At 43.2% G+C, this 26,985-nt stretch overlaps 1 protein-coding gene across 1 annotated transcript; it reads right to left on the minus strand.

The window, feature by feature from the left end:
- On the minus strand, positions 1–26,438 carry LOC116412442 (coiled-coil domain-containing protein 172-like). The gene is made up of 7 exons (XM_031906678.1): positions 26,403–26,438; positions 15,486–15,576; positions 12,760–12,845; positions 10,349–10,465; positions 9,693–9,799; positions 8,062–8,163; positions 1–177 (listed from the first exon to the last, which is right to left on the minus strand). The coding sequence occupies exons 1-5, from the start codon at positions 26,436–26,438 to the stop codon at positions 9,770–9,772; spliced, it is 360 nt and encodes a 119-aa protein (XP_031762538.1). The 3' UTR covers positions 1–177; positions 8,062–8,163; positions 9,693–9,769.
- Positions 26,439–26,985: the final 547 nt, after the last annotated feature.

Consider the following 26,985-nt stretch of genomic DNA (forward strand, 5'->3'; position numbering starts at 1 on the left):
ATGAATAGAGCAAGTACAGCCATGCAGGGTGGGACTGGGTTGGGGGGTCCCATCCCTCGTGGGCCCCACTGACCCAGACCAGATCCCTGCCTGGCCTTCCCCATCACAGAGATTATTCCAGAGTCTCCTTGCCCTGTGTAGAACCTGCCCAGTCTTCTGCCCGTTGTTCTGTTTCTTCTGTAACAGGGAAACAAAAACATGATATTAAGCCTGTGAGATATTCCTATGATACAGACACGCTACATTCTGCAATAAATATGGTGCTTATGGTCCAACCATAATATCCACGGCTTGTGGATTACTTTTCCATAACATCCCAAAATATGAGGAGTTACCAAATGCTTCAATCTTTTGCCTTTCATAAATGTAACCACAGCAGGCCCAGGGAACAGTAGGCAAGGGGGGGGGCAGTAAGGGAAGGTGGTAATTGTAGGTAAAAATGATACGAGTTGGGGAAAGTAAGAAAAGATGGTGACTGTAGGAAACGGTGGTGACAATTGGGTCACATGGAGACAGTAGGGCAAGATGGCGACTGTAGGGCAAGAAGGGAATAGCTGGGCAAGTTGGAGACAGTAGAACAAGATGGAGACAGTAGGGCAAGATGGAGACAGTAGAACAAGATGGAGACAGTAGGGCAAGATGGAGACAGTAGAACAAGATGGAGACAGTAGGGCAAGATGGAGACAGTAGAACAAGATGGAGACAGTAGGGCAAGTTGGAGACAGTAGAACAAGATGGAGACAGTAGGGCAAGATGGAGACAGTAGAACAAGATGGAGACAGTAGGGCAAGATGGAGACAGTAGAACAAGATGGAGACAGTAGGGAAAGATGGAGACAGTAGGGCAAGATGGAGACAGTAGGGCAAGAGGGAGACAGCAGGGGCAAGATGGAAATAGCAGGGTCAGATGGAGACAGTAGGGGGATATGAATGGACAATGGAGCCCTAAACCGTCTGACAGATATCTGGCCAATGCCCATTCACTTTCCTTATCTGCTCAGGTTGTTTAGTGATAGTTATTTACATGGAATTGCCCCCTATTTAGTGGCATTCTGCCCTTGGCACAGTTGTTCCGTCAGACAAATTAAGGCGGCCATACAGGGGTAGATTTAAGAGCAATTTGGCAGCTTATCTGCCTGTGTATGGGCTCCCCCAACAGGCCTACCCAACCAACATCTGCCCTACAATTGGCCAGATATCAACCAGGCAGGTTAACATTTAGTTAACTTTTTTTGTAATAAAAAAAAAAAAATTCGGCAGGTTTGATCTGTCGACTGCCGAGTCCTATGGAGCCTTAGAATTGTAGTAATTACTTCATTGGTTTCTATTTCACCCGGTTTAATGGGGAAGTTAATCACTTCATTGTTTCTATTTCACCCAGTTTCAAGTGAAACTTAAACACATTAGGGCTGATTCACTAAAGTGCGTTAAAACGTGCGCTATTTATAGCGTGCGGTAAAAATTTTATGGCATCTAAATTTTCGCGACTTAACGCACAATTCACTATAAGCATACTTGCGCTAATTTACGCGCAAATTAACGCATGCAATAATACTGTAGTGACTCGCGCGCTAATTGTCGCGTCTTTTTTAACGAAAAAAAACGTGCGATAAAATTTATCGCACTTTAGTGAATCAACCCCATTATTTTTTTCCAAGAATGAGCCCCAATGCTCCTTAAATGGCTGCTGGAGCAATTCCCGTTTGGGAAAAATAAAGACGATTTATGGAAATGAACTTCCATTTAAACTCGAATTTGTCAAGTTTTAACAATAAATTAACTGTTCCCAGCCCAGCCAACCCGGTCAGTATTCAATGTATTCTCATTCGGTACCACTAGATGGCAGTAGAGGATTATTGCAGCAATTGTAATAGCTTCAGCATCGGCACAAAGCCAGAGTTATTTTAAAAGGAACATATATTTTGTAACTTTTATAATGTTGTAATTAGCGGCATTATAAGATAATAAGCACATTGTGTGCATTGCTGTCAGGGACTGTGGGATTTATAATGCATTGTAACCTCGTTTTCAGCTCAATAACTGCCGTCCCGGATTAGTACCAGTAGAACATGGGTTACACTGGACTCTCTCACCCAGAATGGGCCTTCGCTAAGTGGAAGTCCGGCTTGGGACTCCTCCAGTTACATGGGAGTAGGCGAAACAATAGGTTAGCTGAAAGCAGTTCTAATGTGTAGCCCTGGCTCCTTCTGAAAGCTCAGACTCAGGCACACTTTACTGCTGCGCTGCAAGTTGGAGTGATATCCCCCCCCCTCACCCCCAGCAGCTGATCAGCAGAACAATGGGAAGGGAGCAAGATAACAGCTCCCAGTAGGTATCAGCATAGCACTCAATAGTAAGAAATCCAAGTCCGGCTTGGGACTCCTCCAGTTACATGGGAGTAGGAGAAACAATAGGTTAGCTGAAAGCAGTTCTAATGTGTAGCGCTGGCTGAAAGCTCAGACTAAGGCACAATGCACAGAGATGGAGCCTACACACCAATATTACAGCTACAAATACATTTGTTGGTCTGAGAACAAAAGGTTAAATGGCAGAGGGAATTATTAGCTAGATATACAAAGTCCCCCATAAATATCATGATGGTGTCCCTTTAAATAAATATAGGTTAAGGTTGGAAGCATTTTAGGGGATACAAGATGACAATTAAGTGCCACTTCCGTGCAGGGGGGAGGGTATAAATGAAAGTAACAGCCCCCCCCATGCAGTGAAGGGGGCAGAATACATAGGAACCAGGGCTACTTAGTGACACATTAAAGCCATTATTCCAACAGACTATTAATGGACACAACAGGCTGGGCACTAATAGGGAGGGAAGGGAGTGTTTGTGCTGAATGGAAGTCATAAAGCAAAGAATCATAAAACCCAAAGCCCAATTATAAATAATTCATTTCACTGAGCAGAAAAGGAGCGAGGGAATGAATGAGCTGTTGGAGATTAGCAGAATATGCTACAGAAAATAAAAATGCTGCTTGATACTGATTTGTGCAAAGGATTTTGGGGACAAGATCAGCGAAATCAGGGCTGGAGTTTGAATAATAATAATAAGCCCTGCAGTCAATGGGCTTCTATATGGGCACAGAACCCCTCAGTGACTGCTAATATCCTTATCATTTACAGTAGGGGGTACATCATCCCTTATAATACATAGTGATACTCAGAGTTCCCTGTATAACTCAGCCTGCAGCCTTGTGCCTTTATATGGGCACAGAACCCCTCAGTGACTGCTAATATCCTTATCATTTACAGTAGGGGGTACATTATCCCTTATAATACATGAGTTATGCTCAGAGTTCCCTGTATAACTCAGCCTGCAGCCTGTCCCCATCTTGCCCTACTGTCTCCATCTTGCCCTACTGTCTTCATCTTGCCCTACTGTCTCCATATTGCTCTACTGTTTCCATCTTGCCCTAATGTCTCCATCTGACCCTACTGTTTCCACCTTGCCCTACTGTCTCCATCTTGCCCTACTGTCTCCATCTTGCTCCACTGTTTCCATCTTGCCCTAATGTCTCCATCTGACCCTACTGTTTCCATCTTGCCCTACTGTCTCCATATTGCTCTACTGTTTCCATCTTGCCCTACTGTCTCCATCTTGCCCTACTGTCTCCATCTTGCTCCACTGTTTCCATCTTGCCCTAATGTCTCCATCTGACTCTACTGTTTCCATCTTGCCCCTACTGTCTCCATCTTGCCCCTACTGTCTCCATCTTGCCCTACTGTCTCCATTTGACCCTACTGTTTCCATCTTGCCCTACTGTCTTCATCTTGCCCTACTGTCTCCATCTTGCCCCTACTGTCTCCATCTTGCCTTACTGTCTCCATCTTGCCCCAACTGTCTCCATCTTGTCCTACTGTCTCCATCTTGCCCTACAGTTTCCATCTTGTCCTACTGTCTCCATCTTGCCCCTACTGTCTCCATCTTGTCCTACTGTCTCCATCTTGCCCTACTGTTTCCATCTTGTCCTACTGTCTCCATCTTGTCCTACTGTCTCCATCTTGTCCTACTGTCTTCATCTTGCCCTACTGTCTCCATCTTGCCCTACTGTTTCCATCTTGTCCTACTGTTTCCATCTTGTCCTACTGTCTCCATCTTGTCCTACTGTCTCCATCTTGTCCTACTGTTTCCATATTGTCCTACTGTCTCCATCTTGCCCTTCTGTCTCCATCTTGTCCTACTGTCTCCATCTTGCCCCTACTGTCTCCATCTTGTCCTACTGTCCCCATCTTGTCCTACTGTTTCCATATTGCCCTACTGTCTCCATCTTGCCCTTCTGTCTCCATCTTGTCCTACTGTCTCCATCTTGCCCCTACTGTCTCCATCTTGTCCTACTGTCCCCATCTTGTCCTACTGTTTCCATCTTGCTCCTACTGTCTCCATCTTGCCCCTACTGTCTCCATATTGTCCTACTGTCCCCATCTTGCCCCTACTGTCTCCATCTTGCCCCTACTGTCTCCATCTTGTCCTACTGTCCCCATCTTGTCCTACTGTTTCCATCTTGCCATACTGTTTCCATCTTGCCCCTACTGTCTACATCTTGTCCTACTGTCCCCATCTTGCCCTTACTGTCTCCATCTTGCCCCTACTGTCTCCATCTTGTCCTACTGTCCCCATCTTGTCCTACTGTTTCCATCTTGCCATACTGTTTCCATCTTGCCTTTTTCTCAACATCTAAACTTATTTGCACTTCTGTCACATAGCCATACTGTGCCCACCTTGCCCTGTGGTCACTTAATTATCCTGCTGCCTCCAGCTTGCCTCTTTGTCACCATCTTACCCGCCTCTATCTTGCCATATTGTATTCCTCTAGCTCTAGTGTTGTTTCATTTCATCACACCAGAGAAATATTTTTCAGTTCAGACAGGCTGTGATGCAGCTGTACAGTACATAGGGGAGCGTAACTATGGATTTTTAACCCTTAAAATGTCTGGCTATTGTTTGAATGGGCTACATTTCCATTTTGGGATAGGGCAGTTTGGAACTAGGTGCTCCTGTCAGGAACCAGAGGGTGTAATAATGAGAATTATTTTAACAAATGAATATAATCTCCCAGTAGATTAATTAGTATGGTGCAGATCAAATGTCTTCCTGACCCAGAAGGGCACTAACTAAATCCTATTGGGTACAGCACTGCTTACTACTCTAAACTCACTAGTCCTCACCTTAACAAACAAATACTAACACTAAATAGGACACTAAGAATACACAGAGGCTGCAGTGGTTAGCCACTGTAATTGGATAGAGAACTGGCTGAAGGATAGATTACAAAGAGTGGTTGTAAATGGAACATTTTCTAATTGGACCAGTGTGGTTAGTGGAGTACCGCAGGGGTCAGTCCTTGGTCCTTTGCTTTTTAACTTGTTTATTAATGACCTGGAGGTGGGCATAGACAGTACTGTTTCTATTTTTGCTGATGACACAAAATTGTGCAAAACTATAAGTTCCATGCAGGATGCTGCCGCTTTGCAGAGCGATTTGACAAAATTAGATAACTGGGCAGCAAACTGGAAAATGAGGTTCAATGTTGATAAGTGCAAAGTTATGCACTTTGGTAGAAATAATACAAACGCAAACTATCTACTGAATGGTAGTGTGTTGGGGGTATCCTTAATGGAGAAGGATCTAGGGGTTTTTGTAGATCACAAGTTGTCTAATTCCAGGCAGTGTCATTCTGTGGCTACTAAAGCAAATAAAGTGCTGTCTTGTATAAAAAAGGGCATTGACTCAAGGGATGAGAACATAATTTTGCCTCTTTATAGGTCCCTGGTAAGGCCTCACCTTGAGTATGCAGTGCAGTTTTGGGCTCCAGTCCTTAAGAAGGATATTAATGAGCTGGAGAGAGTGCAGAGACGTGCAACTAAACTGGTAAAGGGGATGGAAGATTTAAGCTATGAGGTGAGACTGTCGAGGTTGAGGTTGTTTTCTCTGGAAAAGAGGCGCTTGCGAGGGGACATGATTACTCTGTACAAGTACATTAGAGGGGATTATAGGCAGTTGGGGGATGTTCTTTTTTCCCATAAAAACAATCAACGCACCAGAGGTCACCCCTTTAGATTAGAGGAATGGAACTTCCATTTGAAGCAGCGTAGGGGGTTTTTCACGGTGAGGGCAGTGAGGTTGTGGAATGCCCTTCCTAGTGATGTGGTAATGGCAGATTCTGTTAATGCCTTTAAGAGGGGCCTGGTTGAGTTCTTGATCAATCAGAATATCCAAGGCTATTGTGATACTAATATCTACAGTTAGTACTAGTGGTTGTATATATAGTTTATGTATGTGAGTGTATAGATTGGTAGGTGTGCGTTAGGTGTGCTGGGTTTACCCTATGTAACTATGTAACTAACTATGTAACTATGTGGTTACTGTTCCCCTCAGGAGCCAAACAGGATTTGCCATAAGTCCCTGGTGGGGGGGGGCGGGCAAATTGATACTGGTACTTTTTGCTCAGCAACCAGCTTCTTCCAGTCTTCCTGGTATCCCCAGTCAGGCCTGGACAAGTGAATGTGTGGTATGGAACTTCTAACAAGACTTCTGTACTATACATGCACCCTAATAGATATGGCCCAGGGGTCACTCAAGAGTATGGAAGAAAAATTTAACAAAGTAACTACAATGTGCTATGGGACACTGGTGTACGGCAGACAAGTGGTTAAGGCACTGCATCCCCAAAGTACAGGGGGCATATATAACACTAATTGCCCCTCTGCGGCGCTACAGGAGAGATGGTGCACCTTCTGTGCCAATATTGTACTGCAATCCCTGGTACAGCGGCACGGCTAATTGTGAGTGACGGTTGCCTTTCTATGGCTGTCAGAGAAGGTCAGGCAAATAAATATCATCAATCAAAGTGAAATGTGTGTTTTACTGAGCCCTGGCTAAACGAATGATTTGCTTCCAAGCAACATGAACCTTTTTTACTTCTATGAATCAATGGCTGGATGTATGTTTTCTGCCAAGCGCTCTTTGGATTGACATTAAATAAAGGTGATATTTTTGTGACATGATATAGTGGTTCTATGGGCATGTCATTGGCAATCTTTTATCAGCTGTAACATGCGATTGGTCGTAGATATCCTGGGGGCCTATTGCTGCCCCCCCATTTCTATTTCCGTCTTCTCAACTCTTGTTCACTCTTCCATTTTTCCTCCATCTCCCCTGCTCTCACACTTTTGGGCACCATTTATATAGGTTCTTTTTATGTATAATCTTTAAGTCCAGTGCAACAATCTCCAGCCCCCCCCCCAAACAGGGGAGCGGGCCTGGGTTAGCAGGAGCCCACCAGGTTTTCTTCCAGTGCCCCACCGGTCTAGTCTGACCCTGCCCCTACGCCCAACCATGTATGCTGCAGTCCTATTCCCTTATTCCAAGCTATAAGCTCCCCAAAGAGGGTAGGATTTATAGTACAGGTGTAACTGCATTATTGGTTCAAAGCCATGGCCCATAAAGAAGTAACAGCAGTTAAAAGAAAAACAATTCAGTGTGGAGTAAGCACTGATATTCAGGGCCCCGTCTACTACTTCTACTGCCTCCAGTCTTTACAGCTGACATAAAGTACAATATGGATAGCTAATATGGCTGTTTTCAAACAGGGCACACCAGGGCTGCCCCCTAGTCTGACCCTGAGGGTGTATCTTAAACTATGTTATTTTCTATCTTTCTTTCTTTTTAGTCTTCTATTAAAAATTCCCCATGGGGGCTAATTTCAATATGCTGTAATGGATGTATTGTTGTATTGACAATAAAGTTCTCTTGATCCTTTTGTCTACTTGGGGCATCTTCAGGGGCACAGATCTTCACTGCCTAAAAACTGTAGGTGCCTTGTGCTGGTACAGAACCCCAAAACATAAACTTTGATCAAATTTAGTTCTCCTTTAAAGCACAGTTATCTGTTCGGCTACATATGATGTTCTCTTGCTCACTGGTGTAAAATGGTGCTTGTCTTCAACATCTGGTTGAAAGTGTAGCCATAGCAAGAAAGCCCATTGGATCACAAACACATACGTTACTGAACTTTCCAATAGAGATCCAATTATAGAAAGGAGCGGGTACCTTTCAGAGTATTTTGTAGTTGCGCCAGATTATCGCTGAGTGTCTTCTTCTGAACTTGTAGAGCCTTTACATGGAAACTTTCATGTTTCAAGGATTCTATTTCTGAAAAAAAAATCATCATTATGGAACAAAACTGGCAAAACCAAATTAACAGAATTTGTTTGTGAATTTAAATCAAGTGACTTTTATGGTTTTTTCAGGTCATTTTGGAAAACAAGATAATACTAAGAGGGTGATTTATCCACGGCCGTGCTTAAAAAAAAAATCTATTTTGAGTTATGCTTTGAAAACTCAAATGTTTTGGTTTGGTAAGTGCAAAAAATCCGAAAACTGGAAAATAAAAATGTGCCATGTAAAAAGCTTGCGAGTTTCTATAGAAGTCAGTGGGGGTTGTCATGTTCTAAAACTCAATGTTTTAGAGCTCGTAGACTTGAAAAATTTGAGATGTTCGAGTTTTTAATTAGAACGAGTTTTCCTTATAAATAATAAATAAATAATAAAAATAAGCGACTATTTGGTATGCAAGGTTTTTCAATGTAGCCAAATTGCATTTGCAGTCTGTTGGCACGATGGCCAAGTACTTTAATTTCGTGCAAAAGTGGGGGTGAGGTGCAGCCAACAGAATTATCTATTTGGAAAGATAAATATCACAAACCACCCAAAGGAATGCACACAGGACATGCCACATTACAAGGGTGAAGACACACTGAGCTACTAGTAGCAGCTACTTTTTCATGGCTACTAAACTACATAAAATACTTTGCCAGTAAATGATCAGCATTGTCTATTTTAGTAGCTGTGACAAGTAGCTGCTACTAGTAGCTCTGTGTGTCTTCACCCTAAGGGCAGTGACAGACAGGGAGATTAGTCGCCCGTGACAAATCTTCGTTGCCGCGGGCGACTTCTCTCCCCGAAATGCCATCCCACAGGAGAGAATGTAAATTGCCGGTGGGATGGCATTAGCGTCACTACGATTTCCGGAAGCTGCCCGATCTTGCCTTGAGAGGAAACTAAGAGTGAAGACACACAGAGCTACTAGTAGCAGCTACAGAAATAGACAATGCTGATCATTTACTGATAACTGACACTATGTGAGTTTTACCAGAGGCAATTCTCAGTATTGTCTATGGCAGGGGATTTTCTGGCATTTAGTAGCTGCGACAAGTAGCTGCTTCTAAGTAGCTCCATGTGTCTTCACCCTAATGGTGAAGACACTGAGCTACTAGTAGCAGCTAGAGAAACAGACAATGCTGATCATTTACTGATAACTGTCTCTATGTGAGTTTTAGCAGAGGCAATTCTCAGTATTGTCTATGGCAGGGGATTTTCTGGCATTTAGTAGCTGCGACAAGTAGCTGCTTCTAAGTAGCTCCATGTGTCTTCACCCTAATGGTGAAGACACAGAGCTACTAGTAGCAGCTAAAGAAACAGACAATGCTGATCATTTACTGATAACTGTCTCTATGTGAGTTTTAGTAGAGGCAATTCTCAGTATTGTCTATGGCAGGGGATTTTCTGGCATTTAGTAGCCGTGACAAACAGCAGCCCATCCAAATCCCAGAAAGACAAGCCATTCCCAAGGTGGCAACTAGGCTGGCAGTCAAGTTGCCCATATTATTTGTAGTACCTACCACTCATTAGTGCCGCTGCCTCCATGTCTATCTGCTCCATCTCAGCTTTGGCTTGTTCTCTGAGCAGCAGATCTCTGTTACTTGTCAGCCGTGAAGGGGTAGTTCACCTGCAAGTTAATTTTTATTATGTTATAGAAAGGCCAATTCTTAGGAACTTTTTAATTGGTCTTCATTATTTATTATTTATAGTGTTCAAATTATTTGCCTTCTTCTTCAAACTCTTTGCAGCTTTTAAATGGGGGTCACTGACCCTGGCAGCCAAAAACTATTGCTTTGTGAGGCTCCAGGTTTATTGTTAATTTACATTACTTATTTTTCTATTTAGGTCCTCTCCTGTTCATATATCAGTCTTTCATTCAAACCACACCCTGGTTGTTAAGGTAATTTGTATCCTAGCAAACAAATAGCTGCTGAAACTCCAAATGGGAGAGCTGCTGAACAAAAAATGAAATTATTAAAAAAAACTACAAATAATAAAAAATGAAGACCAATTGCAAATTGTCTCAGAATATTACTCTCTACATCATACTAAAAACTAAACTCCTAAATACAAATTCACCACACTTTACCACAATAGAAATCTATCCTAAAGGCTTTACAGTGAAAGAACCCCCCAGATACAATGCAGTAAAATACCCCTAAAGCTTTTGACATACACGCATGGTTAAAAGTTCCTCTTTCTCCTTTAGCAGATCTTCCTTTTGAGATTCTAAAAAATCCTGGTGCTTCTTCAAAAGGAGTCGCTGGCATTGTTTCTCAGCAAGTCGCTGAACCTGAAAGCAAATGAGATAAAATGAGAGCAGGAGCAGGCAACTAGGGCAAGTTGGTATCATTATAGAGAAAAAATGGCCTTGGTTGAACAGGAAGGATGGAGCAGGCTTAAAGGAACAGTAACATTAAAAATGGAAGTGTAAAAAAGTAATGACAATATAATTTAATGTTGCCTACTTACTAACTGTTTATACCCTCCTATGAGTCTCTTATAAAGGTCTATTTTATATATATTGTATATTATGTAATAGGGACAGAATTCAATTTTTTTTGTGTATTAGCCCAAAGCCATGAACCCCATTTGATACAAATGCCAGTACACAAGCCCCACCCATTTATAAAATATTTGTGATTACATGTCCCACACAATGTCCTTTCTGTCTGGGCAGGGTCCCTCTGTGGTTCCCCATTCTCTATGTGCCCCTCACCTTCCCCTCTGTCTGGACAGGGTCCCTCTGTGGTTCCCCGTTTTGTATGTGCCCCTCACCTTCCCCTCTGTCTGGGCAGGGTCCCTCTGGGGTTCCCCGTTTTGTATGTGCCCCTCACCTTCCCCTCTGTCTGGGCAGGGTCCCTCTGGGGTTCCCCGTTTTGTATGTGCCCCTCACCTTCCCCTCTGTCTGGACAGGGTCCCTCTGTGGTTCCCCGTTTTGTATGTGCCCCTCACCTTCCCCTCTGTCTGGGCAGGGTCCCTCTGGGGTTCCCCGTTTTGTATGTGCCCCTCACCTTCCCCTCTGTCTGGGCAGGGTCCCTCTGGGGTTCCCCATTCTCTATGTGCCCCTCACCTTACCCCCTGTCTGGGCAGGGTCCCTCTGGGGTTCCCCATTCTCTATGTGCCCCTCACCTTACCCCCTGTCTGGGCAGGGTCCCTCTGGGGTTCCCCATTCTCTCTGTGCCCCTCACCTTACCCCCTGTCTGGGCAGGGTCCCTCTGGGGTTCCCCATTCTCTATGTGCCCCTCACCTTCCCCTCTGTCTGGGCAGGGTCCCTCTGGGGTTCCCCATTCTCTATGTGCCCCTCACCTTCCCCTCTGTCTGGGCAGGGTCCCTCTGGGGTTCCTCAGGGGAGCACAAGGGACGATTTTTGCAGGGGGCAGAGGACCATCATCTTTTGAGTTACACAACTGGTTACTTATTCTGTATTATCTCAGCAGAGCCCTTGCTGCAAGTGTCTGGAAGAAAGCTGTTGTTGCTGAACTGTAACTGGAGATGCTGTGGCAGCCTTGTGTGTTTATATGGTCACAGAACCCCTCATTGACTTCTAATATCCTTATCATTTACAGTAGGGGGTACATCATCCCTTATAAACATGAGTGATACTCAGAGTTCCCTGTATAACTCAGCCTGCAGCCTTGTGCCTTTATATTGTCACAGAATCCCTCAGTGACTTCTAATATCCTTATCATTTACAGTAGGGGGTACATTATCCCTTATAATAAATGAGTGATACTCAGAGTTCCCTGTATAACTCAGCCTGCAGCCTTGTGCCTTTATATTGTCACAGAATCCCTCAGTGACTTCTAACATCCTTATAATTTACAGTAGGGGGTACATCATCCCTTATAAAACATGAGTAATACTCAGAGTTCCCTGTATAACTCAGCCTGCAGCCTTGTGCCTTAATATTGTCACAGAATCCCTCAGTGACTTCTAATATCCTTATAATTTACAGTAGGGGGGTACATTATCCCTTAAAATACATGAGTGATACTCAGAGATCCCTGTATAACTCAGCCTGCAGCCTTGTGCCTTAATATTGTCACAGAATCCCTCAGTGACTTCTAATATCCTTATAATTTACAGTAGGGGGTACATCATTCCTTATAAAACATGAGTGATACTCAGAGTTCCCTGTATAACTCAGCCTGCAGCCTTGTGCCTTTATATGGTCACAGAATCCCTCAGTGACTTTTAATATCCTTATCATTTACAGTAGGGGGTACATTATCCCTTAGAATAAATGAGTGATACTCAGAGTTCCCTGTATAACTCAGCCTCAAGCCTTGTGCCTTTATATGGTCACAGAACACCTCACATCATAAACAATATCCATTCATTGTTGCATTTCTTCCCAAACGTACCTAAAAATATTTTAGAAAATCATAAAATTAGAAAATGCAACAGTTTTTGGTTAACAGCTGTGTGATAAAAGGTGAAATTTGCCCTGTGGTTGATGGTGGATTAAGACCAAGTCTACCTCTTTTACTCATAGTTTTACACATTTTTATGGCAAGAATAAAAGTTAAGGTTTAATCTGAGTGCATCTTTCACACATTGGAAATAAAATTGTGTGAATAATACCTTGGTCTCCAGCGTTGCCTTTGCCTCTTCAAGCCTCCCTGTGAGACTTCTTGCTTCTTCCTGACACCTGTGAATTTCTGATTTCACTAAAATAAAATAATAATAATTACCATATTTTCAATAATATAAAGTTTGGTGACAAATGGCAGTGAGGACCCACAGGGGATATATTGGCCTTGATTTATTTTCCAGCGTTCATGTCGGCTCCCATGGGCAAAGGGTATTAACACTTGCATACAATTTATTGTATAGTTAATTTACATTAGTTCTTAGTAGGTTTCTGGCGCTGTTCAACAACTGAAGGCCCACAGGACCGGCACCACAGGTATAAAGTGCCACCAGGACCATTTGCCCAGTTGCAGTTGATGCTATAACTCTCTTATAATAAAAAGCTACCTATTTCTTGTTATGTTTATGCACTTAAGGAATTAATATGACTAAAAATGCCACATTTTATATACAGAAGTTATTACGCCAGCCTAAAGTTTCAGCATCTCAATAGCAGCCATGATTTAGGACTTTAAACTTGTCACAGAGGGTTACCGTCTTGGAAAGTGTCTGCGACACTGCACATGCTCAGTGGGCTCTGAGCAACTGTTGAAAAGCTGAGCTTTGGGGTCATCTCAAATGATCAAGCAGAAAATGAGGTTGGTCTGTAATATAAGCTGATGCTACAGGGCTGATTATTACATTCTGATGCTAATTGCACTGGTTTCTGGGCTGCCACTCAGTAATAATTATCTGTATTAATTACTAATCAGCCTCTTTTTGTGACATTTTTATACAGTATATTGTGAGTCGCCCCTAAGCGACACAGAGCATGTGCTGGGAATCAGCAGAAAAGAAGATGGGGGGCTACTAGGGACATCTTTGGGGGCACAGATCTTCACCGCTAAAGGGCAGTGGTTGCCTTGGGCTGGTACTTGGCCTACTTCTTTAGTTAGGCTTTAGTTCTCCTTTAACCTGAAAAGCCCCAAATCTTATCAACTTCCTGGTTAGCCCCACCCCTTATATATTCCTTGATTTGGAAGTGTTGCCCCTAAATCTTGCCTATTGGGAGGCAACACCATCTTGCCCTGTAACCCTACAGTCACCACCTTGGAATGCTGGGAGTGCTAAAAGTGCGTATCCATAACATGAATACGAAACATCTTATCTCCACATATTCACACACAGTAATTACACAGGGGCAGCAGGACTATAATAGGAGCAGTCTCTCCGGGGAGTTTCAGCCATTCCCAGCACTTCCAATATGTTGGCTGCAGTGTCACCTTTTTGGAATAATCTCCATGCTGAATAGCTAATTAGTTAAGGTGCATATAGGGTTACACCCTGGCCGCCCCATCTGCCCATTTCCCCACTCAATGTCCTCATTGCCCCTCTCCTCTCCTGGTAAATTTATAATACCCTATAAATCCCTTTCTTTCCTCATCGGCTCCACTACCCGATTACCCTTATAAGAACAGACCCAGCTCCACTCTGCCCATTTCCCTGCTCAACCCACCCCATGTCTTTATCACCCCCCTGCCGTTAAATTTGTAATACCCTAAATCCCTTTTTTCCTTATGGGCTCAACTGCCCGATTACCCTTATAAGAACAGGCCCACCTCCACTTCGCCTATTTCCCTGCTCCACCCATCCATTTCCCCACCCCATGTCTTTATCACCCCCTGCCGTTAAATTTGTAATGCCCTATAAATCCCTTTTTTCCTTACCGGCTCCACTGCCCGATTACCCTTATAAGAACAGGCCCACCTCCATTCTGCCCATTTCCCTGCTCCACCCATCCATTTCCCCACTCTACGTCTTTATCACCCCCCTGCCAGTAAATTTGTAATACCCTATCAATCCCTTTTTCCTCACCGGCTCCACTGCCTGATTACCCTTATAAGAATAGGCCCACCTCCACTCTGCCCATTTTCCGGCTCCACCCACCCATTTCCCCACTACAGCCCATTTCCCTGCCCAATCTGTCCATTTCCCTACCCTATTATCGTCATCACTGCACCCCCAAGTGCTCTCATTGCTGCCCCCACCCGAAGGCCAGTATAAAACCCTATTGTTGCACAGAAATCATTGTAGTCTGCAGCAGGCATTAAAAATTGGACAGCCATGTTGGGCATGTATCTACACATAAATAACTTTGCCCCATGCAATCTTTGTGATGCTTATGGAGGTCCCAGCTGGATCAATAAGCAGCTGAAGTAACAAATGCAGCGCCACCAATGCACAGACTCGTTACAGTTACACACAGAGACTTATGAATTACTGGAAATTGATAAACAAGGATTTAAAAGGAATAAAAAAAAAACAGCCCTCCTATATTTTTAAACGTTTGCCCTTTTGGCATTGGCTAATGTTTACAGGCTAGGCTGGTAAAATACCAGACAGGTGGCAACATTACCCAATATGACAACAGAATTACCACCACCTCCCTTTTAAACCAGACATAGGGGGTTATGTAATAAAAGGCGCTACTTTTGCCCAGGAGCAGTAACCCATAGCAACCAAACAACAAGTAGAATTTACTGGTCACCTGTTTAAAAGCAAAAGTCTTATTGGTTGCTATGGGTTAATAGTATATATTTACCTTGCATGGCTTATTAGCGGATATACTGCATATAGCAGGGCACATACCGGATAGCCACAGGGAGAGCTGCTAACTTTTCTGGAAAAAAATACCGGCCTTCCTATAGTTTTATGTTTGTATCAGAGCTAATATTCACCCTCTCGTAGGTGTCGGTTCATCTCAGAGGCCTGTTGTTCTGTCAGCAGAATGTACTGGAACAGAGAATCCAGACTCCTTGTGATGTCTCCCTATATCTCCTGCCCCTTCTTATAATCTAATGTTCCCCTTCACAGCAACAAAATGTCTGACAGTATTCAGGCCTGGGCCCTCCCACTGGCTTAGCTAGGCCTCGTTGCCAGGGCAACCCACAGCAAACATCAACTAAACTGCAGGGAAACTGCATATATTTTTATTGATATAGCATGAATACTTTCATTTTAACCCTTTAAGTGCCAGCCGAATTCGTCATTTCGGTTCCCCCCAGTGCCAGACGTTTTTTAAGCATTTTGTACTCATTCACTTTAACAATGTTTTTTGGTAGGAAAACCTCCACGAAACTAGGGAAATTATATATCGTTTTTTTCGTCACTAATTGGGCTTCGACATACATACCAAATTTTATAACTTTTCTGGAGATATGATGTGTATTTTGGGTGAAATATGTAAAAAAAAAATAAAATTATGAAAAATTTCTGTATATTTTGAGGTTTTTTTCCATAGAAAAGTTAATTTTACTCACTTTTTTTTATTGTTTGTAAAAGCCCTGATACTCCCAATTCCAACGATACCAAATATGTGGTGGTACCCCACAGTTCCTGTCCAGAAGTAACCCCCAAACTAAGGCAATACTTAGTACAATATCACACCAGAACAAAGCAGAAAAGCGCTTGTAACAGTTAATGCAGCATAACTTATATGTAAATCTAAAATATCCCCTCATGTTTGGTATCTTTAGAAACTACAGACCTTCAGGTTTCTAGGTGCAATGTAGTTTTCACTCAAAAGCCAAATACCTTTTGTCAGTGCATTGTGAAATTTGGAACTTTTTATGACATTTTTTTTTTTTTCTAAAACGTAAACTTGGACGCATGATCAAATGTGGATTTGACAAAAAAAAATCTCATAAAAATTTTCTAGCAAAGGCATATTTGAAAGACAAACTTCTCCTGAATAAAATGATGCCCCATATGTATGGGTGCACATAAAGACATGGGCACCAAACACTCCAAAGCAGGGGCAATGCACAAGGGCAATTACAGCTAAAAATGTGGGGGCTGCGCTCTATGTGCACTTCCTGCAGTTTTTCAGTGTTAACCCCCCCTACCTGTGAAATAACCCCCACAAACTATATATTTCTGAAAAGTGCACACCTTCAGCTATTCAGAGACGCCACTCTCCTCTTTCTACATGGAAAATTGTGGCCGCAGTCCCTTGCAGAAGTTAGCGCTTTGGTCAGAAATCAAGGAAAAACCAGATACAAACCTAGATTTCTCCCCAAAATCTCCATGGCAACTACCAAAAACTTACTAACCATCAATCTGCAAGTTCCCCTGAATAAAACGATACCCCATATGTATGGGTGCACATAAAGACGTGGCCACCAAATGCCCCCAAACAGGGGCAATGCATAAGGGCAATTTCAGTTGAAATTTTGGGGGCTGCGCTCTATGTGCACTACCTGCAGTTTTTCAGTGTTAACCCCCCCTACCTGTGAAATAACCCCCACAAACTATATATTTCTGAAAAGTGCACACCTTCAGCTATTCAGAGACACCACTCTTCTCTTTCTACATGGAAAATTGTGGCCGCAGTCCCTTGCAGAAGTCAGCGCTTTGGTCAGAAATCAAGGAAAAACCAGATAAAAAACCTAGATTTCTCCCCAAAATCTCCATGGCAACTACCAAAAACTTACTAACCATCAATCTGCAAGTTCCCCTGAATAAAACGATACCCCATATGTATGGGTGCACATAAAGACGTGGCCACCAAATGCCCCAAAACAGGGGCAATGCATAAGGGCAATTTCAGTTGAAATTTTGGGGGCTGCGCTCTATGTGCACTACCTGCAGTTTTTCAGTGTTAACCCCCCCTACCTGTGAGATAACCCCCACAATCTATATATTTACGAAATGTGCACACCTTCAGCTATTCAGAGACACCACTCTTCTCTTTCTACATGGAAAATTGTGGCCGCAGTCCCTTGCAGAAGTTAGCGCTTTGGTCAGAAATCAAGGAAAAACTAGATACAAACCTAGATTTCTCCCCAAAATCTCCATGGCAACTACCAAAAACTTACTAACCATCAATCTGCAAGTTCCCCTGAATAAAACGATACCCGATATGTATGGGTGCACATAAAGACGTGGCCACCAAATGCCCCAAAACAGGGGCAATGCATAAGGGGAATTTCAGTTGAAATTTTGGGGGCTGCGCTCTATGTGCACTACCTGCAGTTTTTCAGTGATAACCCCCCCTACCTGTGAGATACCCCCACAATCTATATATTTACGAAAAGTGCACACCTTCAGCTATTCAGAGACACCACTCTTCTCTTTCTACATGGAAAATTGTGGCCGCAGTCCCTTGCAGAAGTCAGCGCTTTGGTCAGAAATCAAGGAAAAACCAGATACAACCCTAGATTTTGGTCAGAAATCAAGGAAAAACCAGATAAAAACCTAGATTTCTCCCCAAAATCTCCATGGCAACTACCAAAAACTTACTAAACCTCAATTTGCAAGTTCCCCTGAATAAAACGATACCCCATATGTATGGGTGCACATAAAGACGTGGCCACCAAATGCCCCAAAACAGGGGCAATGCATAAAAGCAATTTCAGTTGAAATTTTGGGGGCTGCGCTCTATGTGCACTACCTGCAGTTTTTCAGTGTTAACCCCCCCTACCTGTGAGATAACCCCCACAATCTATATATTTACGAAAAGTGCACACCTTCAGCTATTCAGAGACACCACTCTTCTCTTTCTACATGGAAAATTGTGGCCGCAGTCCCTTGCAGAAGTTAGCGCTTTGGTCAGAAATCAAGGAAAAACTAGATACAAACCTAGATTTCTCCCCAAAATCTCCATGGCAACTACCAAAAACTTACTAACCATCAATCTGCAAGTTCCCCTGAATAAAACGATACCCCATATGTATGGGTGCACATAAAGACGTGGCCACCAAATGCCCCAAAACAGGGGCAATGCATAAGGGGAATTTCAGTTGAAATTTTGGGGGCTGCGCTCTATGTGCACTACCTGCAGTTTTTCAGTGATAACCCCCCCTACCTGTGAGATACCCCCACAATCTATATATTTACGAAAAGTGCACACCTTCAGCTATTCAGAGACACCACTCTTCTCTTTCTACATGGAAAATTGTGGCCGCAGTCCCTTGCAGAAGTCAGCGCTTTGGTCAGAAATCAAGGAAAAACCAGATACAACCCTAGATTTTGGTCAGAAATCAAGGAAAAACCAGATAAAAACCTAGATTTCTCCCCAAAATCTCCATGGCAACTACCAAAAACTTACTAAACCTCAATTTGCAAGTTCCCCTGAATAAAACGATACCCCATATGTATGGGTGCACATAAAGACGTGGCCACCAAATGCCCCCAAACAGGGGCAATGCATAAGGGGGGGCTGTGCTCTATCTGCAGTTATTTAGTCTAAACACCCCCATACCTGTGAAATAACCCCCGCAAACTATATATTTCTGAAAAGTGCACACCTTCAGCTATTCAGAGACGCCACTCTCCTCTTTCTACATGGAAAATTGTGGCCGCAGTCCCTTGCAGAAGTTAGCGCTTTGGTCAGAAATCAAGGAAAAACCAGATACAAACCTAGATTTCTCCCCAAAATCTCCATGGCAACTACCAAAAACTTACTAACCATCAATCTGCAAGTTCCCCTGAATAAAACGATACCCCATATGTATGGGTGCACATAAAGACGTGGCCACCAAATGCCCCCAAACAGGGGCAATGCATAAGGGCAATTTCAGTTGAAATTTTGGGGGCTGCGCTCTATGTGCACTACCTGCAGTTTTTCAGTGTTAACCCCCCCTACCTGTGAGATAACCCCCACAATCTATATATTTACGAAAAGTGCACACCTTCAGCTATTCAGAGACGCCACTCTTCTCTTTCTACATGGAAAATTGTGGCCGCAGTCCCTTGCAGAAGTCAGCGCTTTGGTCAGAAATCAAGGAAAAACCAGATACAACCCTAGATTTTGGTCAGAAATCAAGGAAAAACCAGATAAAAACCTAGATTTCTCCCCAAAATCTCCATGGCAACTACCAAAAACTTACTAAACCTCAATTTGCAAGTTCCCCTGAATAAAACGATACCCCATATGTATGGGTGCACATAAAGACGTGGCCACCAAATGCCCCCAAACAGGGGCAATGCATAAGGGGGGGCTGTGCTCTATCTGCAGTTATTTAGTCTAAACACCCCCATACCTGTGAAATAACCCCCGCAAACTATATATTTCTGAAAAGTGCACACCTTCAGCTATTCAAAGACGCCACTCTCCTCTTTCTACATGGAAAATTGTGGCCGCAGTCCCTTGCAGAAGTTAGCGCTTTGGTCAGAAATCAAGGAAAAACCAGATACAAACCTAGATTTCTCCCCAAAATCTCCATGGCAACTACCAAAAACTTACTAAACCTCAATTTGCAAGTTCCCCTGAATAAAACGATACCCCATATGTATGGGTGCACATAAAGACGTGGCCACCAAATGCCCCCAAACAGGGGCAATGCATAAGGGCAATTTCAGTTGAAATTTTGGGGGCTGCGCTCTATGTGCACTACCTGCAGTTTTTCAGTGTTAACCCCCCCTACCTGTGAGATAACCCCCACAATCTATATATTTACGAAAAGTGCACACCTTCAGCTATTCAGAGACGCCACTCTTCTCTTTCTACATGGAAAATTGTGGCCGCAGTCCCTTGCAGAAGTCAGCGCTTTGGTCAGAAATCAAGGAAAAACCAGATACAAACCTAGATTTCTCCCCAAAATCTCCATGGCAACTACCAAAAACTTACTAACCATCAATCTGCAAGTTCCCCTGAATAAAACGATACCCCATATGTATGGGTGCACATAAAGACGTGGCCACCAAATGCCCCCAAACAGGGGCAATGCATAAGGGCAATTTCAGTTGAAATTTTGGGGGCTGCGCTCTATGTGCACTACCTGCAGTTTTTCAGTGTTAACCCCCCCTACCTGTGAGATAACCCCCACAATCTATATATTTACGAAAAGTGCACACCTTCAGCTATTCAGAGACGCCACTCTTCTCTTTCTACATGGAAAATTGTGGCCGCAGTCCCTTGCAGAAGTCAGCGCTTTGGTCAGAAATCAAGGAAAAACCAGATAAAAAAACCTAGATTTCTCCCCAAAATCTCCATGGCAACTACCAAAAACTTACTAACCATCAATCTGCAAGTTCCCCTGAATAAAACGATACCTATGTCTGGTTGCACATAAGTACATGGCCGCCAAACCTGAAAATGCATAATATTGGGGCTGCACTCTATGCACCCCTTTTTTTTTGCCTGCACCCGAATGAATGGGATACGCTCGGGTGCAGGCACATGTAGCCGATATACGCATGAAAACGCGTGAGAATGCAAAGTCTCGCGTTTTCATGCGTATATCGGCTACACGTGCCTGCACCCGAGCGTATCCCATTCATTCGGGTGCAGGAACAAGTAGCAGGCGTAGGGCTGAATTTTCGGCAAGCGTTTTTCCACTTGCTGAAAAAATCAGCCCTACGCCTCGTGTGGCATCAGCCTAACCCTTGGCAATAGAAACTACCAGAACAATCTTAGCACCTCTGGACCTTTCTAGAACAACTGAAATCAAATGGAATAAAACCACTAAAAGCAATCAAAGAACAATAGTTGCAATGAAATCGGTAAGAGCCCTGGATCCACCAATGTCACTGCAAAAGCAACCTTTTTGGGGGCACTAAACACACAATAAAGAACAATGCAAAGATAAAACACCGTAAAATCCAATAAAACCACCTAAACCAACAGAAGAACAATAATTGCAATGAAATCGGTGGTCAGAGCCCTGGATCCACCAACGTCACTGCAAATTCAGCACCAAATAGCAATAAAAAAGTTACAGTGCAATAGAATAATTCAAAAACAGAAATCAATTATGAAAATGCCAAAAAAACACTAAAATGCAACCAAATAAATCAGATAATTATAGAGCAAGATCAGAAATAAAGTTTTAGTAAAAAAAAAGACTGCCAAAGAAAGCAAAGACAGAAAGAAAAGAAAAGAAAGAAAGAAAAAAAAAAAAAAAAAAAAAAAAAAAAAAGTGTAAGTGTAAGTGTGTGTGTAAGTGTCTGTGTGTGCTTGGGAAAGTTGTAAATAAGTGTGTATGTGTACAAAAGTGTAATAATGACAAAGATAGAAGAAAAAATGCAAAAAAAAAAAAAAAAAATTTTTTTAGACAGTTGAGATAGAAATAAGCAAAATAAACAGTGGTAGAGAGTTGTAGTTCAGCTTACCCAAGGCAGGCAGACGATCAGGGGCGATCAATCCAGCAGGAAGGCAGCAGGGGAGCTCCATCTTGTCCCAAGTGCGCAGCAGGAGTGAGGGAGCCGACAGTAGGCGGCGCTATTTAAAGGGACAGCAGTGGACACGTCATCAACGCGTGTCCACTGCTGTCATTGGCTGGCGACGCGATCGGTGCGGCTGGGGGACCCGGATCGGTAAGTATGTCTTCATTGCTCGTTGCCTAGGGGGATCTGAGGGGTTTACAAGCGCTGCGCTGCTTTAAAAGCGAGCGCAGCGCTTGTAAACCCGACAGTGCCATTGGACGTAGATTCTACGTCCCATGGCACTTTGGTCCCTTGGTACCTGGGACGTAGAATCTACGTCCCTTGGCACTTAAAGGGTTAAACAAAAGAATCAAAAGTTTGTTTTCCCAGTGATTACATTTATAGTAGATATTCACTCCTCAGTCAGGAATAGGAGAATGCAGCTGTTTGTTTCTTGAGGGGGCTTGGAAAAAACTTCCTTCTTCATGTCTATCAATAAGATTGACATATATAGTATATACAGTAATCACATAGGGTCATTGGAACTTTAATCTGAGAATTTAAAATGTGTTGAGAATAATTCCTTGAACTTTCCATGTGATCTTGGACCTACTGCAGGGGGTATAGCAATAAGGGTTCAAAGGGGATTTCAGAGGTAATGGGAGGCAGTTTGGATAACAGTCCCTGATCAGATCACTACAAAAAGGTGTTAAAATGTCAGAGGGATTCTGGGAGTTGTACCATAATAACAATTAGATGGTCATATGTTTGACAACACTGATGTATATACTGAAAATATCTAAAACACTTTATACCTGCTGGGAAGAAGCAGGGATTTTTGCTTCAGAACGGATTGCAGAGACCTGCAGCAAAGAAAAGTATGGAAGGTAGATGCAAAGTGCAAAAGAATTGGAAATTTTGCCCATTTTGTGCAATTTGCTCCTATTTTTCCACTTCACAAATCAGCCTTATAATACATTATCCCTTATAATACACAAGTGATACTCAGAGTTCCCTGTATAACTCAGCCTGCAGCCTTGTGCCTTTATATGGGCACAGAACCCCTCAGTGACTGCTAATATCCTTATCATTTACAGTAGGGGGTACACTATCCCTTATAATACATGAGTGATACTCAGAGTTCCCTGTATAACTCAGCCTGTAGCCTTGTGCCTTTATATGGTCACAGAACCCCTCAGTGACTTCTAATATCCTTATCATTTACAGTAGGGGGTATATTATCCCTTATAATACATGAGTGATACTCAGAGTTCCCTGTATAACTCAGCCTGCAGCCTTGTGCCTTTATATGGTCACAGAACCCCTCAGTGACTTCTAATATCCTTATCATTTACAGTAGGGGGTACATTTTCCCTTATAATACACGAGTGATACTCAGAGTTCTCTGTATAACTCAGCCTGCAGCCTTGTGGATTTATATGGTCACAGAACCCCTCAGTGACTTCTAATATCCTTATAATTTACAGTAGGGGGTACGTTATCCCTTATAATATGAGTGATACTCAGAGTTCCCTGTATAACTCTGCCTGTAGCCTTGTGCCTTTATATGGTCACAGAACCACTCAGTGACTTCTAATATCCTTATCATTTACAGTAGGGGATACATTATCCCTTTATAATACATGAGTGATACTCAGAGTTCATTTTATAACTTAGCCTGCAGCCTTGTGGCTTTATATGGGCACAGAACCCCTCAGTGACTTCTAATATCCTTATCATTTACAGTAGGGGGTACATTATCCCTTATAATACATGAGTGATACTCAGAGTTCCCTGTATAACTTAGCCTGCAGCCTTGTGCCTTTATATGGGCACAGAACCGCTCAGTGACTTCTAATATCCTTATCATTTACAGTAGGGGGTACATTATCCCTTATAATACACAAGTGATACTCAGAGTTCCCTGTATAACTCAGCCTGTAGCCTTGTGCCTTTATATGGTCACAGAACCCCTCAGTGACTTCTAATATCCTTATCATTTACAGTAGGGGGTACATTTTCCCTTATAATACACGAGTGATACTCAGAGTTCTCTGTATAACTCAGCCTGCAGCCTTGTGGATTTATATGGTCACAGAACCCCTCAGTGACTTCTAATATCCTTATCATTTACAGTAGGGGGTACGTTATCCCTTATAATATGAGTGATACTCAGAGTTCCCTGTATAACTCTGCCTGTAGCCTTGTGCCTTTATATGGTCACAGAACCACTCAGTGACTTCTAATATCCTTATCATTTACAGTAGGGGATACATTATCCCTTTATAATACATGAGTGATACTCAGAGTTCATTTTATAACTTAGCCTGCAGCCTTGTGGCTTTATATGGGCACAGAACCCCTCAGTGACTTCTAATATCCTTATCATTTACAGTAGGGGGTACATTATCCCTTATAATACATGAGTGATACTCAGAGTTCCCTGTATAACTTAGCCTGCAGCCTTGTGCCTTTATATGGGCACAGAACCGCTCAGTGACTTCTAATATCCTTATCATTTACAGTAGGGGGTACATTATCCCTTATAATACACAAGTGATACTCAGAGTTCCCTGTATAACTCAGCCTGCAGCCTTGTGCCTTTATATGGGCACAGAACCGCTCAGTGACTTCTAATATCCTTATCATTTACAGTAGGGGGTACATTATCCCTTATAATACACGAGTGATACTCAGAGTTCCCTGTATAACTTAGCCTGCACCCTTGTGCCTTTATATGGTCACAGAACCCCCCACATCATAAACAATATCCATTCATTGTTGCATTTCTTCCCAAACGTATCTAGAAATAATAAGTGTTAAATGTAATGTCCAATTCCATATGTTTTTTTCGGGGGGGGGGGGGGGGGTCTTAAAATCATAAAATTAGCAAATCTTTCACACATTGAAAATAAAATTGTGTGAATAATACCTTGGTCTCCAGCGTTGCCTTTGCCTCTTTTTAAAGCCTCCCTGTGAGACTTCTTGCTTCTTCCTGACACCTGTGAATTTCTGATTTCACTAAAATAAAATAATAATAGTTACCAGATTTCCAATAATATAAAGTTTGGTGACACAAATGGCAGTGAGGGCCCACAGGGGATATATTGGCCTTGATTTATTTTCCATACATTCAGCGTTCATGTTGGCTCCCATGGGCAAAGGGTATTAACACTTGCATACAATTTATTGTATAGTTAATTCACATTAGACATTAGTTCTTAGTAGGTTTCTGGTGCTGTTCAACAACTGAAGGCCCACAGGACCGGCACCACAGGTATAAAGTGCCACCAGGACCATTTGCCCAGTTGCAGTTGGTGCTATAACTCTCTTATAATAAAAAGCTACCTATTTCTTGTTATGTTTATGCACTTAAAGGAGAAGGAAAGTCAAAACCTATTAAGCACACTATTAAATAGTACTACTATTGCTGTGTAAAAACGCTATATTCCTGGCTTGCCCAGAGAAAGATTTACAGAGATACACATACTAGAACCTACATACTTGTTTCAGTGAACGGCGGCGCCATCTTGTCCAGCGTGTCTGTATGGGCTGAAAAGCACAAGCCAGCCCCCCCTCCGCTCCCCGCTCCTGCCACAAAGCCTCCTCCGCTCCCCACTCCTGCCACAAACCCCCCCAAGCTCCCCGCTCCTGCCACAAACTCTCCGCTGCACCTGCCCCCCCCGCTCCCCCCACCTGCATGTCACAGAGTTCTCCAATGCTGCGTCGCCATGGCAACCGGACGCTCCTACTGTGTGCACATGCGCCGCCTACAGTAACAAGTGGCCAAGTCTGGAAGGAGCGATGCATTATGGGAATCTTCTCTACACTGCTCAGCGGTTTTTTTCCTGTTTGGCTTCTGATCTTCTGAACAGGTGAAGTATGGGGAGACTTAAGGGCACTATTGAGAGAACTGAAGGTATGCCTGCAGCTTTAGATTAACTCTTTATTAGCCTTTCCTTCTCCTTTAAGGAAGAACTAAATCCTAAAAATTAATATGAATAAGAATGCCACATTTTATATACAGAAGTTATTACGCCAGCCTAAAGTTTCAGCATCTCAATAGCAGCCATGATTTAGGACTTTAAACTTGTCACACAGGGTTACCGTCTTGGAAAGTGCCAGTGACACTGCACATGCTCAGTGGGCTCTGAGCAACTGTTGAAAAGCTGAGCTTAGGGGTCGTCCAAATGATGAAGCAGAAAATGAGGTTGGTCTGTGATATAAGCTCATCACCAACCCCCCCCCCACCCCCCCCGGTAAATTTGAAATATTCTATAAATGCCTTTCTTTCCTCACAGTCTCCACTGCCCAATTACCCTTATAAGAACAGGTCCACCTCCACTCCGCCCATTTCCCTGCTCCACCCATCCATTTCCCCACCCCATCTGCCCATTTCCCCACCCCATGTCCTCATCACTCCCTGCCGGTAAATTTGTAATACCCTATAAATCCCTTTTTTCCTTACCGGCTCAACTGCCCGATTACCCTTATAAGAACAGACCCACCTCCACTTCGCCCATTTCCCTGCTCAACCCATGCATTTCCCCACTCTACATCTTTATCACCCCCCTGCCAGTAAATTTATAATACCCTATAAATCCCTTTTTTCCTTACTGGCTCCACTGCCCAATTACCCTTATAAGAACAGGCCCACTCCACTCTCCCCATTTTCCGGCTCCACCCACCCATTTCCCCACCTCATCTGCCCATTCCCCACCCCATCTGCCCATTCCCCACCCCATCTGCCCATTCCCCACCCCATCTGCCCATTCCCCACCCCATCTGTCGATTTCCCTACCCTATAATCGTCATCATTGCACCCCCAAGTGGTCTCATTGCTGGCCCCACCCGAACCCTATTGTTGCACAGAAATCATTGTAGTCTGCAGCAGGCATTAAAAATTGGACAGCCATGTTGGGCATGTATCTACACATAAATAACTAACTTTGCACCGTGCAATCTTGGTGATGCTTATGGAGGTCCCAGTTGGATCAATAAGCAGCTGAAGTACCAAATGCAGCGCCACCAATGCACAGACTCGTTACAGCTACACACAGAGACTTATCAATTACTGGAAATTGATAAACA

The sequence above is a fragment of the Xenopus tropicalis genome, chromosome 1 (assembly GCF_000004195.4).
Source record: "Xenopus tropicalis strain Nigerian chromosome 1, UCB_Xtro_10.0, whole genome shotgun sequence".
In the NCBI taxonomy this organism is placed as follows: Eukaryota; Metazoa; Chordata; class Amphibia; order Anura; family Pipidae; genus Xenopus; species Xenopus tropicalis.

Coding starts and splice junctions, on each gene's coding strand:
- LOC116412442 (XM_031906678.1), bottom strand. CDS start 26,438: ATGCATGGGTTGAGCAGGGAAATGGGCGAAGTGGAG. Junction 12,846..15,485: donor GAACCGACACCTACGAGAGG/GTGAATATTAGC, acceptor ATTTTATTTTAG/TGAAATCAGAAATTCACAGG. Junction 9,800..10,348: donor AGGAACTTTTAACCATGCGT/GTATGTCAAAAG, acceptor ATTAACTTGCAG/GTGAACTACCCCTTCACGGC.